Here is a 25,422-nt window from a genome sequence, read left to right on the forward strand (position 1 = left end):
TGCAGATTGCTGCCATTACTAATAAAAAAATGTGCAAAACAATCAATTTACGCTTTTTTTTATGTAGAAGAATACATATCGGCCTAAACTGAAGAAAAAAATAGTTTTTTATATATTTTTTGGGGATATTTATTATAGCAAAAAGTAAAAAATATTGCTTTTTTGTTTATAGCTCAAAAAATAAAAACCGCAGAGGTGAGGTGAATACCACCAAAAGAAAGGACGTCAATTTTTTTTGGGTGCAACGTCGCACAGCCGCATAATTGTCAGTTAAAGCGAAGCAGTGCTGAATCGCAAAAATGGCTCGTCATTCAACAGCCAATTCTGGGGCTAAAGTGGTTAAAATACAAACCAAATCGTTCTGTCTGTTCCTTCCAAAACATCCTGCTCTCTAGCTCCCCTGTCACCTTCTTCCATGGTCGCCTCCAGGACTTCTCCAGAGCCTCTCCCATCCTCTGGTACTGCCTAACCCAATCGGTCCGACTATCTCCTACTCTGTCCATTTTCATACCATCCCTGAAAACAAATCTTTTCAGAGAGGCCTATCCGGTCCCCACCTAACAACTGTACATTTATTTTTTCCATCAGCTCACCCCCCCACAGTTCCTACCTTTTTACCCTCCCTCTTAGATTGTAAACTCCAACGATCAGTAGTCTCTGTTTCCTACTGTATTAAACTGTATTGTAATTGTATTATTGTCTGTTGTAAAGCGCTGCGTAAACTGTCAGCGCTATATAAATCCTGTATAATAATAATATACAGTACATACACGCATAGCACAAGGCTGTGTTCACATTGTAAAGCCCTGTACTGTACACACGGGCCAGAATTTCGTCAAGAAAAAAACATAATTTTTCCTGACGAGATTTTTGGCAAGAATCTCTTGCTGGCCGAGTGTACACACACTCAATTCACAAGAACCGCCGTTCTTTTGAATGGCAAGAACACGGTGACGTCATCGAGTACGGCGAGCATGCGCTCGTCACATTCAATGCCATTGCCGCTGTGACGAGATCCTTTGCTCGCCCGGTTCTGCTCTCCCGACACTCCTCTGCTACCAGTGAGTCAGCTTGCAGATTGCAACGTCTGATGGTCCAGTCATCCAAAGTTCCGGGGTCCGAACTACAGCTATGTGCCGTTCAGACCCATTAAGAACAAACACCAGGCAGGCTGTATGTAAGTTCAAACAGGACTCTTTATTTTCAAGTACACAGCACACTTTTATACAGAATTTGGAACATCCCACTCCCAACAACCGCTTTCCTATTGGTCAATCGTAAAGTATATGCAGTCTTCACTCAGGTCCTCCTTGACCATGCAAATGAGCACTTGAAATAGTCAACAGGGATTGGTCCAATAGCTTGGATAGAAAGACTTGTGTATTGAGACAGAAGCCCCAGGGGGTAATCAATGTACACAATAACCCGGTCTACTTAATTACTACCTCTGAGAGGTTACATTCCTTTTAGACAATAGAATGCTAATTCAATACAGCTGACAGGAGGCTTCTAACCTTTAGAACAATACAAAGTCCCTTAGCGTAAACACACACATCTTCAAACATACATAATACATTCAATTAACCTTCAATCCACAATTCTAGCCAGACGGACTGTCTCCGACACCCGCTCTTAACCTGCAGAACACAATAAAAGGTATTTCACAAGCTGGTTCCACTTAGCATTTCAATAGTCTGAGCTAAGCATTGAAGGGTCATTGTCTATTGACCTAGTCAGGACAACTAAACCACTTGTAATGTGTCCAGTATCTCCTGCCATGAACTGTCAGTAATGTCCCATCTTCTGATATACATGAATTAGGATTTCAAGTAGAAACATTCTAGCACTGCAAGGCCAGGTCCATGACAGCCGCCATCTTGCTACACCCTACATTGCCCTTGGAAGCTACTGCGCATGCGTCAAAGTCATTTCGAGCATGCACAGGTTTTCCACGGCAACAGGTAAGTATACAGACGCTCGGGTTTCTCGGCAGGAAAACATTGCCGAGAATCACGACGAGGAAAATAGAGAGCAGGTTCTCTATTTTTCTCGTCGAGATTCTGGGCAGTTTTCTTGACGAAAAACCTCAAAGCCTCGTACACACGCACAGTTTACTTTAGAAAGCAGTTTTCTTGCTGGTTCTTGCCGAGAAAACCATGCGTGTGTATGAGGCTTAAAGAAGTTGTAAAGGAAAATGTTTTTTCACCTTAATGCAATATATGCATTAAGGTGAAAAAACATCTGATGCTGCCGGGCCCCCCTCGAGCCCCCGTTATACTTACCTGACACCTCGAAATTCCTGCGCGGTCCCGAGATTCTCTTTGCCGCTCAGCCTGGCCACTGATTGGCTAGAGCGGATGGATTAAGAGCAGTGCAGCCATTGGCTGGCGCTGCTGTCAATCACATCCAGTGCTGCGGCGCGCCGAGGGGCGGGGGCGAGTGATACAGTGAGCGGCTATGACTGCTCGCTGTATCACGGGAGCGCGCCCGCAATTACTGACCACCATGCGAGCTCTCGCATGACTGTGGTGAGTAATTGCGGGGAGGACCAGAGACAGCCGCCGAGGGACCCCAGAAGGCGTGGATCGGGGCAAAACGAACTGCACAGTGGAGGTAAGTATAACATGTTTGTTATTTTAAAGGAAATTATTTTTTTCCTTTAAAGCGGAGGTTCACCCTAAAACAATTATATACCATTACATCCAGCATACTTCCGACATCTACAGTATGCTGGTTTTTTTTTGTTGCCGTACATATCGTTTTATCGTTATTTTCCCCCCGGCTTCCGGGTTCTGGCTCCTGCGGGAGTGGGCGTTCCTATTGAGAGGTTAGATGATTGACGTCTGGTGAAAAACTTCCCTTGGCGCATAAGGCGCGTCACCAGTTTTCCGTAAATAGCCGACCTTCGAGTCAGCTCTACACGGCGGGCACAGGCGCCGTATAGAGCCGACTCGCAGGTCAGCTATTTACGGAAAACTGGTGACGCGCCTTATGCGACAAGGGAAGTTTTTCACCAGACATCAATCATCTAACCCATGGGTCTTCAAACTACGGCCCTCCAGTTGTTCAGGAACCACAATTCCCATCATGCCTTGTCATGTCTGAGAATGTCAGAGTTTTACAATGCCTCATGGGATGTGTAGTTCTGCAACAGCTGGAGGGCCATAGTTTGAGGATCCCTGATCTAACCTCTCAATAGGAACCCCAGCCAGAACCCGGAAGCGGCGGGAAAATAACGATAAAACTGTATGTACGGCAAAAAAACAAAACAAAAAAATAGCATACTGTAGATGTCGGAAGTATGCTGGATGTAATGGTATATAGACAGGGCTTTTTTTCAGCAGGAACATGGGGGAACGCAGTTCCGGCACCTCCTGGACTGACTGTATGTAATCACAAGGGGTGCTGTGGTGTGCTGCAGGGTATTGATGCTCACTGCTGGGGATCTATTCTAGCTGGAGGGGATCTCTTTTTGCAGGGGGGTCTATTGCTGCTGAGGAGGTCTATTGTTGCTGGGGGTGGGTCTTATGTTGCTGAGGGGTCAGTTGTTGCTGAAGCAGATCTACTGTTGGGGGAGGGGTCTATTGTTGATAGCTGCCAGACAGTCTAATAATGCTGGCTGTGCGGAGATCTGTTGGTGCTGCCGGGAGTCTATTGTTGCTGGGGGGAAATGTTATTGTGGGTAGTACATTATTGTTAGGGGGATCTATTGTTGCTGGCTAAAGGGATTCTATTTTACTGCTTTTCTTGATATCATTACCAAATTCCATACAAATTACTTAGCACTACAAAATTATACTTGGTTCTGTATTGTCTAAAAGGGGCGGTACTGGGAGGTGGGTAGGGGATAGGGTGCCCACGTGTCCCGGATTGCCCGGGACTGTCCCGCAATTGACATGTCTGTCCCTGGTCCCGGGCACCTTCATTCTGGGACAATACAATGTCCCAAAATGAAATAGAGGACACAGGCACCCCATACTAACTAGTAACTACATTTCCGGAACTGGTTGCTAGGGCCAGCGCTGCCTGGCATCTTGCAACCAGTGACAATTTACTCTCAGACAGTGAGACCGGGAGAGAGGCCTGCACATAGTGCAGCACTGCTGTCCCCACCCACCTCGGCACCTCCTCCTTCTCCTGCACCCAGCGGCAAGCAGCAGGGACTGGTGTGATATTCACTCTCCAGATAGTGACCCCACTCCTTTCCTTCTACGCACGCAGCTCATGCAGAGGGAGTGACAGCAACACTGCATCTGGTGGCAGGCTATGGGTGGCAAGCGACACTGCATTTGGTGGCAAGTGGTACATTCACCTGCCAAATAACCCACCGCCAAATTCCCCATCAACCCCGAGACTACATTAACCCCGCCCCCCTTAATCTTTTTTTGGGGAAGGTGAGAGAGGGGGTGTGTCCCTGAATGGCAGATTGGAAATGTGGTCACCCTAGTAGGGGATGGAACCAAGGGACGGTGCTCGAAGGTGGGTAGGGGTGGAGAAATGGGGTGACTCGGAAAAGGGGAGTTCCTGCACCTATTGTCTGAGAAAAAAAGCACTGTATATAGATGTTTTTTTTAGGGTGAACCTCCGCTTAAATAACCCTTTAAGATGTTGGGGCTACAGTTCCTCTAAGCTCCACAAGATGGTGATCTAACTTCTACCCAGACAGGAAGTCTCTATGGAAAATAGGAAGTGATGTCAGGTACAGACAGAAAGTTCCAGGTGAGAGGTGACTCAGGTAGCAGTAGAGAGAAGACAGTGCTGGAAATGGCAGCAGAGGAGGTAATAAGATCTTATTTTCTATTTACACCCAGTAACCCCGTCATGTCCGTCCTCTTCCTCCATAGTCACTGTGATGTCTTTAATCTGCAGCAGATGATGATACACACATATATAGTGTGGAAACCTAGATTAACACCTTCAGGGTCAGAACATTTCCCCACTTACAGGGCCGGAACATTCTCTTCATTTTGGAGATGTGTCACCTTTCCCACCAATGATCTTCTCACCTTATCAGTCTATACCAGGGGTCTCCAAACTATGACCCTCCAGTTCAGAAACTTCAATTCCTATCATGTGTAGCGGCCTGCTCCTGTTGGGCTGGCGCTGCCTTAAATTTAGGGGGAAGTCTGAGAGTTAGCTGACTCAGACTGTATGATTTTGAGCAAATTTGGCCTCTGTTCCAGCCATGGCTGTGCTGTGAGTCACCACTATTGTTCGCCTGGGGTGTTGTTATCACTCCAGGCCAAGGGTGGCAGCAGCTAGGTCAAGGTGATTTGGGTGTTCCCCCCCTCGGCAGCCAATCAGTGGGGTTTGATCGTCTCACTGTGCATGCTAGGGAGGGGTACTTAAGGGACAGACGTCATTGGACAGAGGTCGTCGATCCTGGTCTGTCGTCCCACAACCCCATGTGTGGCCCTCCTGGTGGGGGGTGCGTGTTCCTGTAATCCTGGCTCCGTGTCACGTTGGTCTGGGGTTGTGAGCTGTTGAGTAGGCCCACTAAGCAGATTGGGTCTACGTTTTCGAGGGTGATCCTGTGCTGTCCATCCTGGAGGGAGGAAGCCGCTTGATGAAGGACCTATCTTGGAGAGGACCAAGCACAAGGCTGGTATCTCAGGAGAGGTCTTGAACTTCATCGAAGGACGCATCATTACTGAAAGGCTTGATGGTGATCGCCTGTCAGTTCTAAGTTCTGCAAGAAGTTAATCTGGAGAGATCGGGGTGCTGAATCCTGTGCTACGAGGATTTTGGACCGAAAGTGTCTCCATCTGTGGGAAGGTCTGTGGCAGAGACTGTACCATATTCGTGCGCCATTCCGGCTGCTAGGCTAGTGAGAGAAACCTATGCGGGTGCGCAATACCCACTCTGGCTAGAGTGGCGACGAAAGCTGTGTCGCAGGAAGCAGGAGTGTTTCCCGATTGAAATACTGCACCTGAACACTTCTTTTATTTCTTTACCAAGTTCAGCAAATAAATCTTACAAAAAAGAAGTCTAAAATGTGGACATTGAACTTTCTCTACTCTCATCGATTACCCTGGACGGCGAGGAAATAAAGTTAACATGCCACCTGAAAATATCCAGCAGCTCCTTCGGATGTAGTGCTACACATGCATACTTGCCAAACGTCCCGGGTTGCCCGGGAAAGTCCTGCAATTGGCAGGTCTGCCCCGGGTTAGGCCCCAGGCACCTTCATTCTGAGACAATACAGTGTCCCAGGATGAAACTATTCAGCCCGTACGTGATATTGCATCGACTGCCTGAATGTTGATGATGTCACCCGGCTGGGCCAGCCCAGTGGTGTAGCATGGGGGGGGGGGGGAGCCGGTGCACTCTCCCCTGTGTGCAACCTTTAGTGCTGCCGTGACTGCCATTGGTTGCTGTCCCAAGAAGAGTTACCCAAGTGCTTCCTCCAGCCCCTACACCTCCGATGAGGCAGACTCTGCAGCACCCTCCTCCACGCCTGCCCTGTCCACCCTGATTCCTCAGGTGCGGGTCACGGGCAGCCCGTGTGTGTGTGTGTGAGAGGGGAAGGGTCTGTGCTCGGTGCAGACAAGCGTACGGCGGCTGCTGGCAGAGCTTCTGGCTTGTGGGGATAACAAGCAGCTCTGATATGAACACCGGCTGTGGGGTCTGATGGGGACACCTGCTGTGGGGGGGGGGCTCTGATGGGGACATCTGCTGTGGGGGGGGGGGGGGGGGCTCTGATGGGGACACCTGTTGTGGGGGAGGGGGCTCTGATGGGGACACCTGTTGTGGGGGGGAGGCTCTGATGGGGACTGTGATATAAAGGGAGTCCTCAGATGGGGGCCCTGATTTAAGGAGAGACTCTGATGGGAACTGTAATATAAGGGGGTCCTCAGATGGGGACCCTGATGTAAGGAGGGACTCTGATGGGGACTTTGATATAAGCTGTGTGCGCTGGAGGTCACTCTCTCCCCAGAATGTCCCTCATTCTGAACTTCAAAAGTTGGGAGGTATGCATCATGCCTAGTCATGTCTGTGAATATCAGAGTTTTGCAATGCCTCATGGGACGTGTAGTTCCGCACGGGATAATATGAATTTTATTAGTTGTGGGGGATAGAGGTTTATTTAGGGGGGATTGGAATATGTATGTCTTTATTTTATAAGGTTCAAATAGGAAGAAAGTGGGAAAATTAAAATTTGTAGTAAATGTTCTATAAACTTATTTTACCATAATTATCCCAGTCTCAGATATTCATCCTAAAATGTGATCAGTAAAGTCTCACAGAGATCACAGGAATATCATGTGTCTTGGCAAAGTCCAAAATAAAGTTAATCTTTCAGATTAGGAGAGGTGGGACGCACACAGGCCGTCGGGTAGACAAAGATAGCCGACGGCTCCGGAGCTAGGCCGAAGCCGCGGCCTTTCCTAAGGACGCGGCGGCGGTGCTCTCCGCGGATCGAATGCTGTGCCGATCCGTACAGGTCGGCCCGTTCGGATCGCGGATCGGACATGATCCGTTGCACCCCTAATTCTGAGACAATACAGTGTCCCAGGATGAAACTATTCAGCCCGTACGTGATATTGCATCGACTGCCTGAATGTTGATGATGTCACCCGGCTGGGCCAGCCCAGTGGTGTAGCATGGGGGGGGGGGGAGCCGGTGCACTCTCCCCTGTGTGCAACCTTTAGTGCTGCCGTGACTGCCATTGGTTGCTGTCCCAAGAAGAGTTACCCAAGTGCTTCCTCCAGCCCCTACACCTCCGATGAGGCAGACTCTGCAGCACCCTCCTCCACGCCTGCCCTGTCCACCCTGATTCCTCAGGTGCGGGTCACGGGCAGCCCGTGTGTGTGTGTGTGAGAGGGGAAGGGTCTGTGCTCGGTGCAGACAAGCGTACGGCGGCTGCTGGCAGAGCTTCTGGCTTGTGGGGATAACAAGCAGCTCTGATATGAACACCGGCTGTGGGGAAGGGGGCTCTGATGGGGACACCTGCTGTGGGGGAGGGGGCTCTGATGGGGACACCTGCTGTGGGGGAGGGGGCTCTGATGGGGACACCTGCTGTGGGGGAGGGGGCTCTGATGGGGACACCTGCTGTGGGGGAGGGGGCTCTGATGGGGACACCTGCTGTGGGGGAGGGGGCTCTGATGGGGACACCTGCTGTGGGGGGGGGCTCTGATGGGGACACCTGCTGTGGGGGGGGGGGGGGGCTCTGATGGGGACACCTGCTGTGGGGGGGGGCTCTGATGGGGACATCTGCTGTGGGGGGGGGCTCTGATGGGGACACCTGTTGTGGGGGAGGGGGCTCTGATGGGGACACCTGTTGTGGGGGGGAGGCTCTGATGGGGACTGTGATATAAAGGGAGTCCTCAGATGGGGGCCCTGATTTAAGGAGAGACTCTGATGGGAACTGTAATATAAGGGGGTCCTCAGATGGGGACCCTGATGTAAGGAGGGACTCTGATGGGGACTTTGATATTAGCTGCGTGCGCTGGAGGTCACTCTCTCCCCAGAATGTCCCTCATTCTGAACTTCAAAAGTTGGGAGGTATGCATCATGCCTAGTCATGTCTGTGAATATCAGAGTTTTGCAATGCCTCATGGGACGTGTAGTTCCGCACGGGATAATATGAATTTTATTAGTTGTGGGGGATAGAGGTTTATTTAGGGGGGATTGGAATATGTATGTCTTTATTTTATAAGGTTCAAATAGGAAGAAAGTGGGAAAATTAAAATTTGTAGTAAATGTTCTATAAACTTATTTTACCATAATTATCCCAGTCTCAGATATTCATCCTAAAATGTGATCAGTAAAGTCTCACAGAGATCACAGGAATATCATGTGTCTTGGCAAAGTCCAAAATAAAGTTAATCTTTCAGATTAGGAGAGGTGGGACGCACACAGGAGAAATTATTCTGTGCGTAAGGAAACCTCACAGAGCGCCCCTCACAGCTCCTCCCAATGTCCTGAATCCTATGACATCACACTGACCTCACAGCTCCTCCCAATGTCCCTCCAACCAGAGTCAGAGAATACTATGACATCACACTGACCACAGCTCCTCCCAATGTTCCTCTATCCAGAGTCAGAGAATCCTATGACATCACACTGACCTCACAGCTCCTCTTCCTAGGGCCCTGTGTGGGTAAATTAGACCTCAGCTTAAAGTGGGGCTTTAACCACTTAAGGACCCCTTCACGCCGATATACGTTGGCAGAATGGCACGGCTGGGCACAAGCACATACCTTGTATGTCCACTTTAAGTGCCCAGCCGTGGGGTTGCAAGCACGCCGCAGCACGCTCGCGACCTGGTCCGAAGCTCCGTGCCCGCGGGACCTGCGGACCCGAACGCCGCTGGTGTCCCACGATCAGTCACCGGAGCTGAAGAACGGAGAGAGGTGTGTGTGTAAACACACCTTCCCCGTTCTTCATTGTGGCAATGTCAGCCAACGTCTGTTCCCTGATATAGGGAAAGACGATCACTGAGGTCACATATCCAACCCCCGCCCCCCTACAGTTAGAAACACATATGAGGTCACACTTAACCCCTACAGTGCCCCCTAGTGGTTAACTCCTAAACTGCAATTGTCATTTTCACAGTAACCAGTGCATTTTTATAGCACTTTTCACTGTGAAAATGACAATGGTCCCAAAAATGTCTCACTATTGTCCGATGTGTCCGCCATAATGTCGCAGTCACGAAAAAAATCGATGATCGCCGCCATTAGTAGTAAAAAAAAAATATATAAAAAAAATGCAATAAAACTATCCCCTATTTTGTAAACGCTATAAATTTTCCCAAAAATATGTAGAAGAATACGTATCGGCCTAAATTGAAAAATGTATTTTTTTATATATTTTTGGGGCATACCGTGTATAACGCACTCCCACGTATACCACGCAACCCAAAAGTTGCCCCGAATCCTGTGAAAAAAATTTTTTTTTGTACTTACAGTTTTGGTGTCTTGCGCGGCCTCGTCGGGTCCGGCGTCCGTCTGCGGCTTCGGGTGTCCTCTTCGTCGGGTCCGGCGTCCGTCTGCAGCTTCGGGTGTCCTCTTTGTCGGGTCCGGCGTCCTCCCCGCTCGTTTCCCGTGCTGAGTTTGAATACTGCGCCGACATATTGTCGGGCAGGCTCGGCAACTCTCGCGCTGACGTCCTGTACGTCCAGGACGTGAGCGCGGAAGGAGCCGAGACTGCCCGACTATACCCGAGTGTACTGCGCTCGGTATATGTCGGCGCAGTATTCAAACTCGGCTTGGGAAAGCGGGTATCGGCGTATACCGCGCACCCACGATTTTGCCCTCAGGGCAAAAAAGTGAGCGGTATACGCCGATAAATACGGTATAGCAAAAAGTAGAAAATATAGATTTTTATAGATTTTAGATTTTTTTTCAAAATTGTCGCTCTATTTTTGTTTATACTGCAAAAACTAAAAACCGCAGAGGTGATCAAATACCACCAAAAGAAAGCTCTATTTGTGGGAAAAAAAGGACGCCAATTTTGTTTGGAAGCCACGTCGCACGAGCGCGCAATTGTCAGTTAAAGCAACGCAGTGCCGAAAAGGGGCAAGGTCCTTAACCTGCATAATGGTCAGGGTCTTAAGTGGTTAATAAAACAAAAAAATAATATCTAGTCGGAGAGATGAGGAGGAAGGCTGGGATGTCATTTGATTTTTAATAGTCAAGTTCAAATCTAGAGTTTTCATCCTGTGAAGTCTGGTGATCATATGACCACCTCACTCCCTGATAGAAGAGATAAATATTTTTTTTTTCAAAGTCACAAGTAAGATAACTGAGCTGCTGACAGGAGAGGTGAGCGGTGCTGGGAATTCTGGGACTAAGAGAATGCTATGACATCACACAGACCTACCAGCTCCTCCTCCCAATATCCTTCCAACCAGAGACACAGAATCCTATGACGGACCACGGACAACAACTCCTCACAATGTCCATTTATCCAGCACTCTTTTTTTCGATACTGTTAGGATGTGGGTGGATCCAAAGCATCCTCATGTGCAAAGCAGGACTGTTGGTCTTGTGTTGTATAGAATGCAAGCAAGAAACTTTTAACCTACAGAGTGTGGGGGTTCTGTGTTGGTAAATTATACTTCAGCCTCAAGTGGGGCTTCAATAAAATGGAAACCTGAACAGTGAGGTGAGGGGGATTCTGGGATTTGAGAGAGATTTTGAGAGGTCACATGACATCACTCTTATCTCTATTAATAAAACACAGATCTGACCAGAGTCTGGTGATCATATGACCATACCATTGCCTCCACCTCCCTCCCTTTTAGAATAGAGAAATAAAGAGAAAATAATTCTAGAAGACAAAAGCAGGGGACGTGTCTGGATGGTGACTGTATCATTGTGTGTGTCAGGTTCCTATAAGGTGTCAGGATGTCACCTTCTATTTCTCCATGGAGGAGTGGGAGTATTTAAAAGACTACAAGGACATCATGATGGACAATCAGCCGCCCCTCACATCACCGGGTAAGAAGAGACTTTATTGTAAAGGAGAGAGCAGTACGGCGGGTCCACCTACCTAGATCCCCCATCATCCGATAAACACATAGAAACAATGTTTATTTTTCGTACATCACGGGAGACACAGAGCTGGATAGTAATAACTATGTGGGCCACCTTCAGGTGATGGACACTGCCACACCCAAGACAGGAAGTCCCCTCCCCTATATAACCCCTACCATACAGGGAGTACCTTTTTTTTTTTTTTGCTAGTGTCTAAGGTGTTTGGTCACGGTTAAAGAAGTGCTTTGAAGAGCTCCGCTGGAGGATCCTCTAGGATCAAGCCTACTATACAACCGGATCCATCCAAAGTGCCATTGAGACCAAAGTGGATGGTACCCGGGCCCCGGATAAGAAGCGTGAGGTTTTTGCCTGTAATGCTTCTCTTAGGTGAGCTGGACCCGGGAAACCAGTACTTTGGTTATGTATCAGACACCAAAGTTTTCTGGCTGAGTATGATACAGGTCCAGGGGAGTGGAAACCTTATTGTTCGGAACCTGGTCCCTGAAGGCCTTTGAAATAGTCCGCCGTGATGGGCTGAAGCTTGGGTCTGACTGTTTTTTTTACTCAGCAGAATCCTGCGGGGAAAAGGTAAGTGAAGATTCCTAAGGAACTTTTAAGTGGAGTTCTTCTTTAAAGGGGTGGTTCCCCCTAAAACAAATTTCTAACAATACATTTGGAAGACTGCTTACACTGCGGGTAGGCTGGCTTTTTTTTTTGTACATACCTTGATCATATCGCATATCGCCGTTTCATCCCTCGGCTTCCGGGTATGAGTCTTGCTGGACCTAGTTGATTGACGTTCCTCCGACCAGCGCATACTGCGCGTCACGACTTTCCGACAGAAGCCGAACGTCATTGTGCAGGCGACGTTCGGCTTCTTTCGGAAAGTCGTGACGTCAAGTATGCGTCGGTCGGAGGAACGTCAATCAACTAGGAACGCCCACCGCCACAAGACTCATACCCCCGAAAGTCGAGGGATGAAACGGCGATATCGATATGTACGAAAAAAAAAGCCAGCCTACCCGCAGTGTAAGCAGTCTTCCAAATGTATTGTTAGAAATTTGTTTTAAGGGGGGACCACCCCTTTAAGTAAATGTGTCATGCCTATTTCTCACCACTAGAGGGTTTGTAAGCAACATACCTGTTCCTTCCATCCAGTGTGTCGCTGATTACAGCAGGCTTGTGTGCAGGCTTTCCTCTGGGTACAGTCAGCCATTTGGGTGATGTAGAGCAGGGAATTTTCAGCAGGCTGATTTGTGTGCGCCCCCCCATCTCAGGCACAGATCCCATCCTGTGGGTGGCTGCGGCGCTTTTTTCTCTCCCCCTGGGGGTTCTGGTGGAATCTTTCCTCACTCTCCGAAACCTAAACGGCTCGCGCGCAAGAAACAGCAGATTTGAATGCCGGAGGGCGTTCCAGCGAGGGGAGGATGGGCGTGGCTTAGAGCGGCACATGCGCGACCCGGCGTTCACGTTCTCACACAATGTATTCGCAGGGCGGTACATCCCCATATAAACATTGCCTCATGGAGGTAGGAGCTGACGGAGGGACACAGCAGCGGTGGGGGAACATGAGTGATTGATACAGGCACTCCCTAGTGACACATTTTATTTTGTATCAGGCTGAACAGTGGATAGCAGGAATTCAGGGACTAAGACTCCTAAAACGGGGGCAAATTCCTCAAAAAAGGCTCCTAAAGCATCACCATCAGTCTCTGAGGTTCCTGGTCATGACTCCGCAGTGCCAGCCTCTCCAGAAGTACCAGATGTGGCTGACCAAGGTGAGTCATCAGCCTCTGCCATCAGGGTCAAGGGAAAAGCTTAAGGTCAAACCGAGGGACACAAGAGGCCCTGGGAGCGGAAGCCTATTAAGCAGAGTCCTAAGGCTTCCTTAATGAAGGGGTGCCCCCGCTCGATTGGGTGGGGGAAGAATTCTGCAGTTCTCGAAGGAACTTGGCAAAAGGAGATCAGGGACAGATGGGTCATCTCTACCGTATCTCTAGGTTACAAACTGGACTTGCGAGAGTTTCCACCGCCTTGTTTCCTGAGATCAAGCTTTCCCAAAGATCCAGTAAAGAGAAGGTCTCTTTTCAGCGCTAGACCGGTTGCTGTCTCAAGGGGTGATTGTAAAGATTCCCACAGAAGAGTACGGTTTGGGAATTTATTCAAATCTCTTCACGGTGCCAAAATCAAATGAAGGTGTCAGACCCATCCTAGATCTCAAAGGTGTGAATCAATTCCTAAATGTTCGCTCTTTTCGCATAGAATCAATCCGGTCGGTAGTCTCCACCCTTCGGGTGGCATCTACTACTACTAGCATCACTAGACATCTAGGATGCATATCTGCATATACCTATTTTCCCCGCTCACCAGAAATTCCTGAGATTTGAAGTAGAACAACATAATTATCAGTTTGTAGCCTTGCCCTTTGGTCTGGCTCCTGCACCCAGGTGTTTACAAAGGTTCTGGCCCCGCTCCTGGAAAGGCTAAGGGCTCAGGGCATCACAACTATAGCTTATCTGGACGATCTCCTGTTGGTGGATCAGTTGATAGACTGTTTGAACCAGTCTGTGGTCAGCACAGTCAAGTTTCTGAGATACTTGGGTTGGATTCTTAATTTTAGAGAAGTCATCCCTGCGATCGGTAAAAAGGCTGGAGTACTTGGGTCTGGTCATAGATACAGACCAAAGGAAAGTTTTTTTTGCCCAAGGCAAAAGTCAGCCCTATAAAGGAACTGGTCCAGGTGATCATGACAAAGAAAAATCCCTCAATTTATCTTTGCATGAGGTTGTTGGGGAAGATGGTGGCTTCATTCAAAGCCATTCTATGTGCCCAATTTCATTCAAGACTGTTATAAACAATATCCTTTCCGCTTGGAACAAGAATATCCAAGCTCTCGATTTGCCAATGTATCTTACCTCATGGGTGCGTCAGAGCCTCAGTTGGTGGTTGATGTCCATAAATCTGCAGAACGGGAAAGTCTTTCTTTCCTGTGGCCTGAAAGGTGGTAACAACAGATGCCAACCTTTTAGGTTAGGGAGCAGTCCTGGGGGAGATGACTGTCCAGGGCAGGTGGTCCGAGACCAAGAAGACTTTTCCCATCAACATTCTAGAAATTCGGGCGGCACACCTGGCTCTGAGGTCATGGTCGCTCAGGTTACAAAATTGTCCTGTCAGGATTCAATCCGACGATGCCACTGCAGTGGCTTATATCAATCACCAAGGGGGCACCAGGAGTCACGCAGCCCAGAGGGAGGTGAACCATATTCTGGCTTGGGCAGAGAGGCATGTTCCTTGCATACCTACAGTTTTCATTCCGGGAATAGAGAATTGGAAGGCATACTTCTTAAAGCGGGGGTTCACCCTTAGAGGGCACTTTTTCCCCTTAGATTCCTTCTTGTTTTCTCTAGGGGAATCGGCTATTTGTTTTAAAATATGTGCAGTACTTACCCGTTTACGAGATGCATCCTCTCCGTCGCTTCCGGGTATGGGCTGCGGGAATGGGCGTTCCTTCTTGATTGACAGTCTTCCGAGAGGCTTCCGACGGTCGCATCCATCGCGTCACGATTTTCCGAAAGAAGCCGAACGTCTGTGCGCAGGCGCAGTATAGAGCCGCACCGACGTTCGGCTTCTTTCGGCTACGAGTGACGCGATGGATGCGACCGTCGGAAGCCTCTCGGAAGACTGTCAATCAAGAAGGAACGCCCGCTCCCGAAGACCCATACCCGGAAGCGACGGAAGAAGATGCATCTCGAAAACGGGTAAGTACTGCTCATATTTTAATACAAATAGCCGATTCCCCTAGACCGAACGAGCAGGAATCTAAGGGGAGAAAAAAAAAAATTAATAAATGGGTGAACTCCCGCTTTAAGTCGCCAGCAGTTGTCTCCGGGGGGAAATGGTCTCTTCACCCTGACATCTTCTTGGCCATATGTCGGAGATGGGGGACCACAGATGTAGATCTGTTGGCATCCAGGTTCAACAAGAAGGTGGACAACTTTGTGTCAAAGACAAAGGATCAACTCGCTTATGGGATGGATACATTGGTAAACCCTTGGGATAAATTCTCACTGATTTATGCATTCCCCCCAGTTCAGCAACTACCGTGGCTTCTTCGCAGGATCAAGGTAGAAGGAAGGCCAGTGGTTCTTGTAGTTCCGGCCTGGCCCAGAAGGTCCTGGTACGTGGAGATTGTAAGGATGGCTGTGGGGAACCCATGGACCCTTCCACTACGTCCAGACCTGCTCTTGCAGGGACCAATATTCTACCCTTCTTTACATATGCTAAATTTAAACAGTTTGGCTATTGAATCCCACATTCTAAGGAAATGGGGGCTTTCAGGCTCAGTGCTGTCTACCCTGATTAATACAAGGAATCCGGCCTCCAGAGTCCTATATTATAGAGTCTGGAAGGCATATGTGACTTGGTACAAATCCAAGGGTTGGAATCCTCGGAAGTATGTCAGAAGTAGGATTCTTGCCTTTCTACAGTTGGGTGTAGAAATGAGGCTTGCCTTGAGTACTATCAAGGGTCTGGTCTCGGCCTTGTTGGTATTGTTTCAAAGACCGCTGGCTACGCATTCTTTGGTCCGGGCTTTCATACAAGGGGTAACATGGATCAGCCCGCCAGTTAGGTCACCCTTGTGTCCATGGGACGACTTGAATTTGGTTCTGTCGGCACTGCAGATGCAGCCTTTTGGACCTTTACGCCATATTCCCTTAGTCCTTTTAACAAGGAAATTGTTTTTTTCTGGTGGCTATAACCTCTGCCAGAAGGGTACCAGAATTGGCTGTTCTTTCTTGTAAAGAGCCATATTGGTTATTCATACAGCCAAGGTAGTGTTTTATGTCCTCATCCAACATTTCTACCTAAGGTGGTGTTCGGTTTTCATTTGAACCAAGATGTGGTTCTCCCTTCATTCTTTCCAGAACCTCGTCCTGCAGAAGAGAAGTCATTAAATTCGTTGGATGTAGTAAGAGCAGTTGAAGCCTATTTAAAGGTGACTGCTCAGATTAAAAAAAATTATGTTTTGTTTGTACTGCCAGAAAGTCCCAGGAAGGGGCTGACAGCATCGAAATCTACTATTTCCAAGTGGATTCGACAAGATATTTTCCAGGCTTATGGTTTGAAAGGCAGAGTTCCACCTTTTCAAATTAGAGCGCATTCAACCAGGGCAGTTAGTGCTTCATGGGCGGTGCATCACCAAGCCTCCATGACTCAGATCTGCAAGGCCGCAACTTGGTCTTCAGTATATACATTCACTATATTTTATCAAGTGGATGTAAAAAGGCATGAGGATATCGCCTTTGGGCGCTGTGTGCCGCAGGCAGTGGTATAGGTCCTCGTGTCTGATGCCGCCCTGCTTTAGTTTGTGTCTCCCTCCCCTCAGATGGCATTTCTTTGGGACATCCCATATAGTTATTACTATACAGCTCTGTGTCCCGTGATGTACGAAAAAGAAAATAGGATTTTTTATGACAGCTTACCTGTAAAATCCTTTTCTTCGAGTACATCACGGGACACAGAGCTCCCACCCCTCTTCTTGGGATGCTTATTGCTTTTCTATAAAGACTGAGGCACTCTCTGTATGGGAGGGGTTATATTGGAGAGGGGACTTCCTGTCTTCGGGTGTGCCAGTGTCCATCACCTGAAGGTAGGCCTGTAACCCGCATAGTTCTTACTATCCAGCTCTGTGTCCTGTGATGTACTCCAAGAAAAGGATTTTACAGGTAAGGTGTTATACAAAATGTATTATTCAGTCAGTGTGTGTGTTTCCTACAGATGGATCCAGTAATGGGAACCCACCAGAGAGATGTCCTCGTCCTCTGTATTCCTGGGATTCCACACAGGAAGGTCACACCACCCCCCACCATCATCAGGTAGATGAGGAACAATCACTGATAGTATCATTAGGATCTGTACATTATCTGCATTGTTACCATTGATGTTATTTTTATTATATATTCAGAGTAAAGAGCTGAGAGATTCTAAAGCTGATGTTAAAGAAGAGATGAAAGGGGAGGATAAGAATGGGGTGATGATGGAGTCAGAGTTTCTAAAAGGACACAAAGATCTATACCAGGGCACCATGGAGGAGTCATCCAGCTACAGAAACCCACCAGAGAGATGTCCCCGTCCTCTGTATTCCCGGGATTCCACCCAGGAAGGTCACACCATCCCTCATCATCATCAGGTAGGTGATTGACAATTATTTGTAGTTATGATTTATATTCGGCATGTTTGTTACAATGAATGTGTTTTATACAGTATATTCAGAGTGGAAACCTCGGGGATGACAATATTGATGTTAAAGAAAAGTATACAGAGGAGGATGAGGAATATGGAGTGATGGAGGAGTTTATAGAAAGACACAATAATAAGATGGAGCCACATAATACCAGGAAGCCACCAGAGAGATGTCCCCGTCCTCTGTATTCCCGGGATTCCACACAGGAAGATCACACCATCCCTCACCATTACAAGGTTGGTGGGGCGGAGAATCTAAAACATGAACTTGTGTGTTTTTTTTTTTTTCCTGTGATGTCACAATATTAAAGCTTATGTTTTACAGATGTTATTTTCTATCATTTTCTTGGTTTAGGGTGAAGATCTGATACATATAAAAATTGAGAGTCAAGCAAAAGAAGAAGAGAGGTATGTGAGGGATGATGAGCAGTCTATGGAGGAGGATGGAATAATAAGGACAATTATAGAGGAGGACACTCCTACAGAGATCAGCACAGGTGGGTCATTAACACTAAGTACATTGCTTCACCCATACTACTCCAGAGTAGGGTGGGGACTTTAACCACTTAAGCCCCCGAACCATTACCCAGGTAAAGGACCTTGCCCCTTTTTGCGATTTGGCAAAATAGGGGATAGTTTTATGGCATTTTTATTAATATTTTTTTTTTTTACTAGTAATGGCGGCGATCAACGATTTTTTTTGTGACTGCGACATTATGGCGGACACAGCGGACACTTTTGACTCATTTTTGGGAATACACTGATTACTGTGAAAATGACAATGGCAGTGAAGGGGTTAACCACTAGGGGGTGCTAAGGGTTAAGTGTGCCCTAAGGGAGTGTTTCTTACTGTAGGGGGGCGTGGCTGTAGGTGTGACGTCACTGATCGTCGTTCCCTATATCAGGGAACAGGTGATCAGTGTCACTGCCACACAGAAGAATGGGGAAGGTGTTACACACACCTCTCCCCATTCTTCAGCTCCCGATCGCGTGACACCGGCGGGGCGGTCACGGAGCTTCGGACCGGGTTGCGAGCGCGCTCTTAAAGGCAACGTACAGGTACGTGCCTGTGCCCAGCCGTGCCCTTCTGCTGACGTATATCGGCGTGAAGGGGTCCTTAAGTGGTTAATAAAACTTAAGATTGTATTTAAAAGTGGGTATTATTTTACTGAAAGAGTAGTTGATGCTTGGAATGGACTTCCAGCAGAGGTAGAGAGTCAATCAAAAGTAAGTGGCTTCAAACATGCTTGGGACAAACATAGATCTGTAGTCAGACAAAGCCTGTAATCCCCTGGTCACTTTCCTGAGCTGTGTTCCCCGTCCTGTATTCCTGTATTCCTCTCGGATAATCTTCCTTCTCTGTGCTGCAGACACAATTTATGTATCTACACTGGATTTATGGAGATTCTGCATTTAAGGTGGCAGCAGAATATTAATTTTCATCATAGGCATTGCTCTACCTAGGCACCCAAGGATTGTGCCTTTGGTCTTCTGCAGGGTCTATGAATATCTCTGACAGAGGAATTTTTTCAGGGTTACTGATTTCTTCTGGCAGTGATGGGTGGAGGGATATGTCTGTAAAGTTAGACCCAAGTCACATGGTAATAATAATGTGATAACATCCTTAAACTTTGGAACCTTAAACAGAAAGTGATAATGAGGGAGGAGTCAATAACCCAATGATGTTGGTCTTCAGGATCAGTCCAGTCTTCATCTTGGTTGTTCTCCCCTATCCTCACTCTCTGACCTCTGGTGGGGCTCATCCCTACTGTTATTCATGACTAAATCATGGACTAAATAAGGAAGTGCAGGACTTCTTGTGTTGGGAAGATGGTAATGAGTGATAGAGGGGGTGGGGACACTCGTCCTATAATCCCCCTCATCCCTGTCACTCCTATAAAAGACAGTTCTTGTTGTTTCCTCACTCTCTGACTAAGGTCCATGAATAAAGAAATTATATGGTAGGAGATCAGTCAGAGGACCCATTTACTAGTTACCTTGAGGGGGGAGAATTGTAAGGTCCTCAGAGACAAAGCTGCCTGATGTGGGCGGAGTCCTGGTTTAAGTGAACCAATCAGCTCATGTCTAGTAATAATCTATTTATTTCTATTTTAGTGGATGGACGGGAGATGAGGAAAACCTCAGAGGATTGTCTCACTTTGTCTCCAGACTGTAAAGTAGAAGATGAGGACATCACACAGTATAGTCCAGGAGAAAACCCGACTACCTCAAATGTCCATCCGGCACCACACAGTGTAGATGGACCATCGTATTCCTCTTATCCTGAGGAACCTCAGACTGTGAGGGACGGTGCCGTCCTTCCAACAGAGAAGAGGTTTTCCTGTACTGAGTGCGGGAAGAGTTTCAATTTTAAATGCAATCTTAATGTGCATAAAAGAACTCACACAGGGGAGAAGCCGTATTGCTGCCCTGAGTGCGGGAAATGTTTTTCAGATCAGTCCAGTCTTTACAGACATCGGAAATCTCACACGGGGGAGAAGCCGTATTCCTGTCCTGAGTGTAGTAAATGTTATTTATTTAATTCGCAGCTTGTCACACATCTGAGGTCTCACACGGGGGAGAAGCCGTTTCCCTGTCCTGAGTGTGGGAAATGTTTTTCAGATACGATTTATCTTTCCAGACATCAGAGATTGCATGAAAGTGAGAAGCCGTATTCCTGTCCCGAGTGTGGAAAATGTTTTGTAAAAAAATCACAACTTGTCTCACATCAGAGATCTCACACGGGTGAGAAGCCGTATTCTTGTCCTGAGTGTGGGAAAAGTTTTTCAGATAAGTCATATCTTTCCAAACATCAGAGATTGCACACAGGTGAAAAGTCGTATTCCTGTCCTGAGTGCGGAAAATGCTTTTTAAAAAAATCAGGACTTGTTAAACATCAGAGATCTCATACGGGGGAAAAGCCATATTTATGTCCTGAGTGCGGAAAATGTTTTTCAGAGATGTCCAATTTTTATAATCATTTGAGAATGCACACAGGAGAGAAGCCATATTTATGTTCAGAGTGCGGGAAATGTTTTGTACAAAAATCAAACCTTGTCACACATCAAAGGACTCACACAGGGGAAAAACCGTATTCTTGTTCTGAGTGCGGGAAATGTTTTTCAGACCAGTCCTCCCATTACAGACATCAGAGATGGCATGCGGGCGAAAAGCCATTTTCTTGTCCCGAGTGTGGGAAAAGTTTTGTACAAAAATCTGAACTTGTCACACATCAGAGATCTCACACGGGGGAAAAGCCGTTCGCCTGTTCTGAGTGCGAGAAATGTTATATTCAAAAATCACTACTTGTCGTACATCAGAGATCTCACACGGGGGAAAGGCCGTTTTGCTGTACCGAGTGCGGGAAAGGTTTTTCAAAGACGTCCAATCTTTATAGACATCAGAGATCTCACACAGGGGAGAAGACACTTTCCTGTCCTGAGTGAGGGAATTTTTTTGTAGACACCTTTGTTTCATTCATCAGGCATGGCTTCATAAATATTACAAGCTCCATGCAGCTTGTGGTTCCAGCGTTCACCCTTCTGTCTCCACGGTGCCGCCGCTGTGGCAGGACAACTTGACAATCCCCTGTGGGATCCTTCACACAGCCCACCCAGGCACAGACTGTCTCCCTGAATACGTCCTGTGATTTGAACCTGTCACTATGTTTTTATGTACACCTAATAAACTTTCTTACACTATTGGTTGCTTGGCGCCTTTTCTCCCTCCCCTCTACATGTCATATACTGTGTAGCCTGTGTTAAAAAATGCAGTGGTCAGGAGTGACTGGGCACACCCTAATCCCCCTGTGTGCCAGTGTTTCATCCTGTGTACAGAGGTGTGCGGGGCACACGACCCGATGGAAGGGGGACCCACTATAGCTGTGCCCTGTCAGGCACTGCACACTGCAAGTAATCAATTCTATTTTACCAGCAGCACTGGATCTGCTCACCTCCCTTGCTGGGGCGGGGTGGGTGGGGGTGCCTGTGAGCTGGGGGCAGGAGCACTGTACTGTGCCAATGCCCAGCACTCCACCTCTCATCCTATCCCTGCTATGTCTGCCCCACACTGCTGTGAAGGTGGCAGATTTCAATATACAGCACACAGCAGCTATAGGTCCTGGCTTACTGAGCCCAGAGGAGAGCAGCCTGGGACCATGAATGTGAGTAGCAGGCATGCTAAACACCTTCCTTCTTTCTCTCAGCCCCCTCTCTCTTTCGCATCCTCCTCCCTCTCGCCCCCACTCTCTTGCGCCTCTCACTCTCTCTCACTTCACTCTATATCTTTTGTCCTTTCCCTCTCACCCCTCCTCTCACTGCCTCCTCTCTTTCTTGCCTCTTTCCTTCTCTCTCTCTCTCTCTCTCTCTCTCTCTCTCTCTCTCTCCCCCCCTTTCTCTCTCTCTCTCTCTCTCCCCCCCCCCTTTCTCTCTCTCTCTCCCCCCCCTTTCTCTCTCTCTCTCTCCCCCCTTTCTCTCACTCACACACTCTCTCTCTCTCTCTCAAACCTCTCTCACCTTCACCCCCTCTCAACCCCAGTGTCCCTTTCTCTCTCTTCCCCCCCCCCTCTCTCTCTCAACCCCTCTATCTCTTACCCCTCCTCTTGCTCTCCTCTCTCTCTCTTGCCCCTCCTTTCTCTTGCCCACCCTTTGTGAGTAGCAGGCATACTAAACACCTTCCTTCTTTCTCTCAGCCCCCTCTCTCTTTTACATCCTCCTCCCTCTCTCCCCCACTCTCTTGCGCCTCTCACTCTCTCTCACTTCACTCCAAAGACATGCTGGTAGGTAATTTGGATCTCGTCCAAATTGGCCCAGTATATATGTATATATGTGTGTGTATGACTGTGTGTCCCTAGCGTGTCATGATCCTACGGGGTAAAAAATGACCGCACCAGCCAAGCAGATTCTGGCTGGAAAAAGCGCCCAGAGGTGATTCAGTTCGCATGAGTTGCGCTATACAAGTCATTCATTCATTCACTCTATATCTTTTGTCCTTTCCCTCTCACCCCTCCTCTCCCTCTCACTGCCTCCTCTCTTTCTTGTCTCTCTCTCTCTCTCTCTCTCTCTCTCTCTCTCTCTCTCTCTCTCTCTCATCTTCGCTCACCCTTACCCCCCTTTCTCATTCACACACTCTCTCTCTCTCTCTTAACCCTCTCTCACCTTCACCCCCTCTCTCTCAACCCCTGTGTCCCTTTCTCTCTCTCTCTTACCCCCCCTCCCTCTCTCCTTCACCCCTCTCTCTCTCTCAACCCCTCTATCTCTTACCCCTCCTTTCTCTCTCTTGCCCCTCCTTTCTCTAGCCCACCCTTTGTGAGTAGCAGGCATAATGTGAGTAGCAGGCATACTAAACACCTTCCTTCTTTCTCTCAGCCCCCTCTCTCTTTTGCATCCTCCTCCCTCTCTCCCCCACTCTCTTGCACCTCTCTCTCTCACTCCACTCTTTATCTTTTGTCCTTTCCCTCTCACCCCTCGCTCTCTCACCCCCCTCTATCTCACCCCCTCTTTCTCTCTCTTATGCCCTCTCTCTCACACTCTCCTCTCTCTCTCATCTTCGCTCAACCCTCACCCCCCCCCCCCATTCTCACACACACACACACTCTCTCTCTCTCTTATCCCTCTCTCACCTTCACCCCCTCTCTCACACCTCTCTCAGCCACTGTGTCCCTGTTCTCTCTCTTACCCCCCTCTCTCTCTCTCCTTCACACCTCCTCTCTCTCTCTCAACCCCTCTATCTCTTACCCCTCCTCTTGCTCCCTTCTCTCTCTTGCCCACCCTTTCTCTCACACCCTCTTTGTTAACCCCCTATCTCTCTCATACCTCTCTCTAAACCCCTGTTTCTATCTATCTCTCACCCCCCTCTTTCTCTTAGTCCCCTTTCACACTTATACAACTTGTCCCACGATTTTGGACTGCAAAATTGCATGACAAGTCATTCTCCATGATTTTCAATGACTTCCATTCACATTGGCACGACTTTAAGTCATGCCAACTTCAAAGTTGTCCCTGCACTACTTTGGTCCAACTTCCATGCGGGTTGATGTCCATAGACCTCGATGTTAAACCTTCAAGTAGCATTAAAATCGTACCTGAATAATATAGACACGATTTCAGTACGACTTTGTAAGCACAAGCAGCTTTTTGACCCTTGTCCCACCCAATCCTTTCAACATAGTAGCCCCTCCCAAGCACATTTTTCCACCAAACATTCACTTCCTGGTTATTCCCTCAGAAACAATGTGCTCCAAACAGGTAAAAAAAAGAGATGTCCTTGTCCTCCGCTTCTCCTCCTCTTCTTCCTCATGCACTGCTACTGCTGCAGCAGCAGCAATGACAACTGCTGAGGCAATCTATTGAGTAGCAAACATTTTCTGTCACAACTCACCACAACAACCAGAAAGCAAATGTGAACTGGAAACAACTATGGCAGGAAAAGGAATTACCTCACACCATGTATGTTTTCATTGGTTACAAAGTAGTACTGATCCGAAATTGCGGCAAAAGGGCCTAACTCTCTCTATCACACCCTCCTCTCTCATCTTCACCTCTTCTCTCTCCTTCACCCCCTCTATCTCTTGCCCCCCTCAACCTCCTCTCTCGTCCTTTTCTCTTGCCCACTTTCTCTCTCCCCTCTCCTCTCTCTCACCCCCTCTCTCTCTCTTACCCTCTCTCCACGCAACCCTTCCCCACCACGTTTTCAGGGCTCTGATGATCCACTTGCGAGCCTGGTGCTGACATGGTGAGTGCCACTCGAAGCGGCTCAGCGGACCTCCTTTTGCTCAGCCTCCCTCCTGTACACAGACCAAGAAGTGACATTAATGATGTCACTTTCTGCACCTTCACCTAAGGAAGGGGTCCTCAAACGTTTTAAACAGGGGGCCGGTTCACTGTCCCTCAGACCGTTAGAGGGCCGGACTATAAAAAAAAACAATGAACAATTTCCTATGCACACTGCACATGTTATTTTGAGCCCACCCTCGCCATCATTTCAGACCATCATTGCAAGACCCCCCTCACCACCATTTCAAATTCAAGCCATCATTTCAAGCCCCCCCCCTCACCATTGCAAGCCCCTCATGATCATTGCAGCCCCTCCCCTTTCATCATTATAAGCCCCTCATTGCAAGCCCCCCCCTCACAATCATTAATTGCAAAACGATCATGATCATTGCAAGCCCCCCCCACCTCACCATCATCATTACATCATCATCATCCCCTCATTGCAAGCCCCCCCTCGCCATCATCATTGTAAGCCCCTCATTGCAAGCCCCCCCCCCTCACAATCATTAATTGCAAGCCGATCAAGATCATTGCAAGCCCCCCCAATCATCATTCCATCATCATCATCATCAGCCCCTCATTGCAACCCCCCTCACCTTTGTAAGCCCCCCTCACCATCATCAGCCCCTCATTGCAACCTCCCCCCCCCACCTTCATCATTACATCATCAGACCCTCATTGCAAGCCCCCCCCCCCCCCACCATCATCATTTCATCATCATCAGCCCCCCCACCATCATCATTTCATCATCATCAACTCCCCCCCCCCCCACCATCATCATTACATCATCAGCCTCCCTCACCATCGTAAGCCCCTCACAGCCTTTCTCCTTACTGTGCCAAACTGCTGTCATGGTCCCGCTGTGTCACGAAGCTCACAGTGTTGGTAACAGTTCGGGCGTGCTGTGATAAATGTCCCGCCCT

General features: G+C 48.1%; 1 protein-coding gene across 1 annotated transcript in view; it reads left to right on the forward strand.

The window, feature by feature from the left end:
• The window catches only part of LOC120935528 (zinc finger protein 420-like), a 36,117-nt gene extending 14,690 nt beyond the window's left edge, over positions 1-21,427 (forward strand). Inside the window, exons 3-8 of the mRNA XM_040347578.1 lie at positions 13,103-13,261; positions 13,931-14,123; positions 14,328-14,487; positions 15,573-15,660; positions 18,082-18,138; positions 20,012-21,427. Coding sequence (XP_040203512.1) covers positions 13,103-13,261; positions 13,931-14,123; positions 14,328-14,487; positions 15,573-15,660; positions 18,082-18,138; positions 20,012-21,172 — 1,818 coding nt within the window. The 3' untranslated portion in view covers positions 21,173-21,427. The remainder of the gene's footprint in view (positions 1-13,102; positions 13,262-13,930; positions 14,124-14,327; positions 14,488-15,572; positions 15,661-18,081; positions 18,139-20,011) is intronic.
• Positions 21,428-25,422: the final 3,995 nt, after the last annotated feature.

This window comes from Rana temporaria, chromosome 4 (assembly GCF_905171775.1).
Source record: "Rana temporaria chromosome 4, aRanTem1.1, whole genome shotgun sequence".
Classification (NCBI taxonomy): domain Eukaryota; kingdom Metazoa; phylum Chordata; class Amphibia; order Anura; family Ranidae; genus Rana; species Rana temporaria.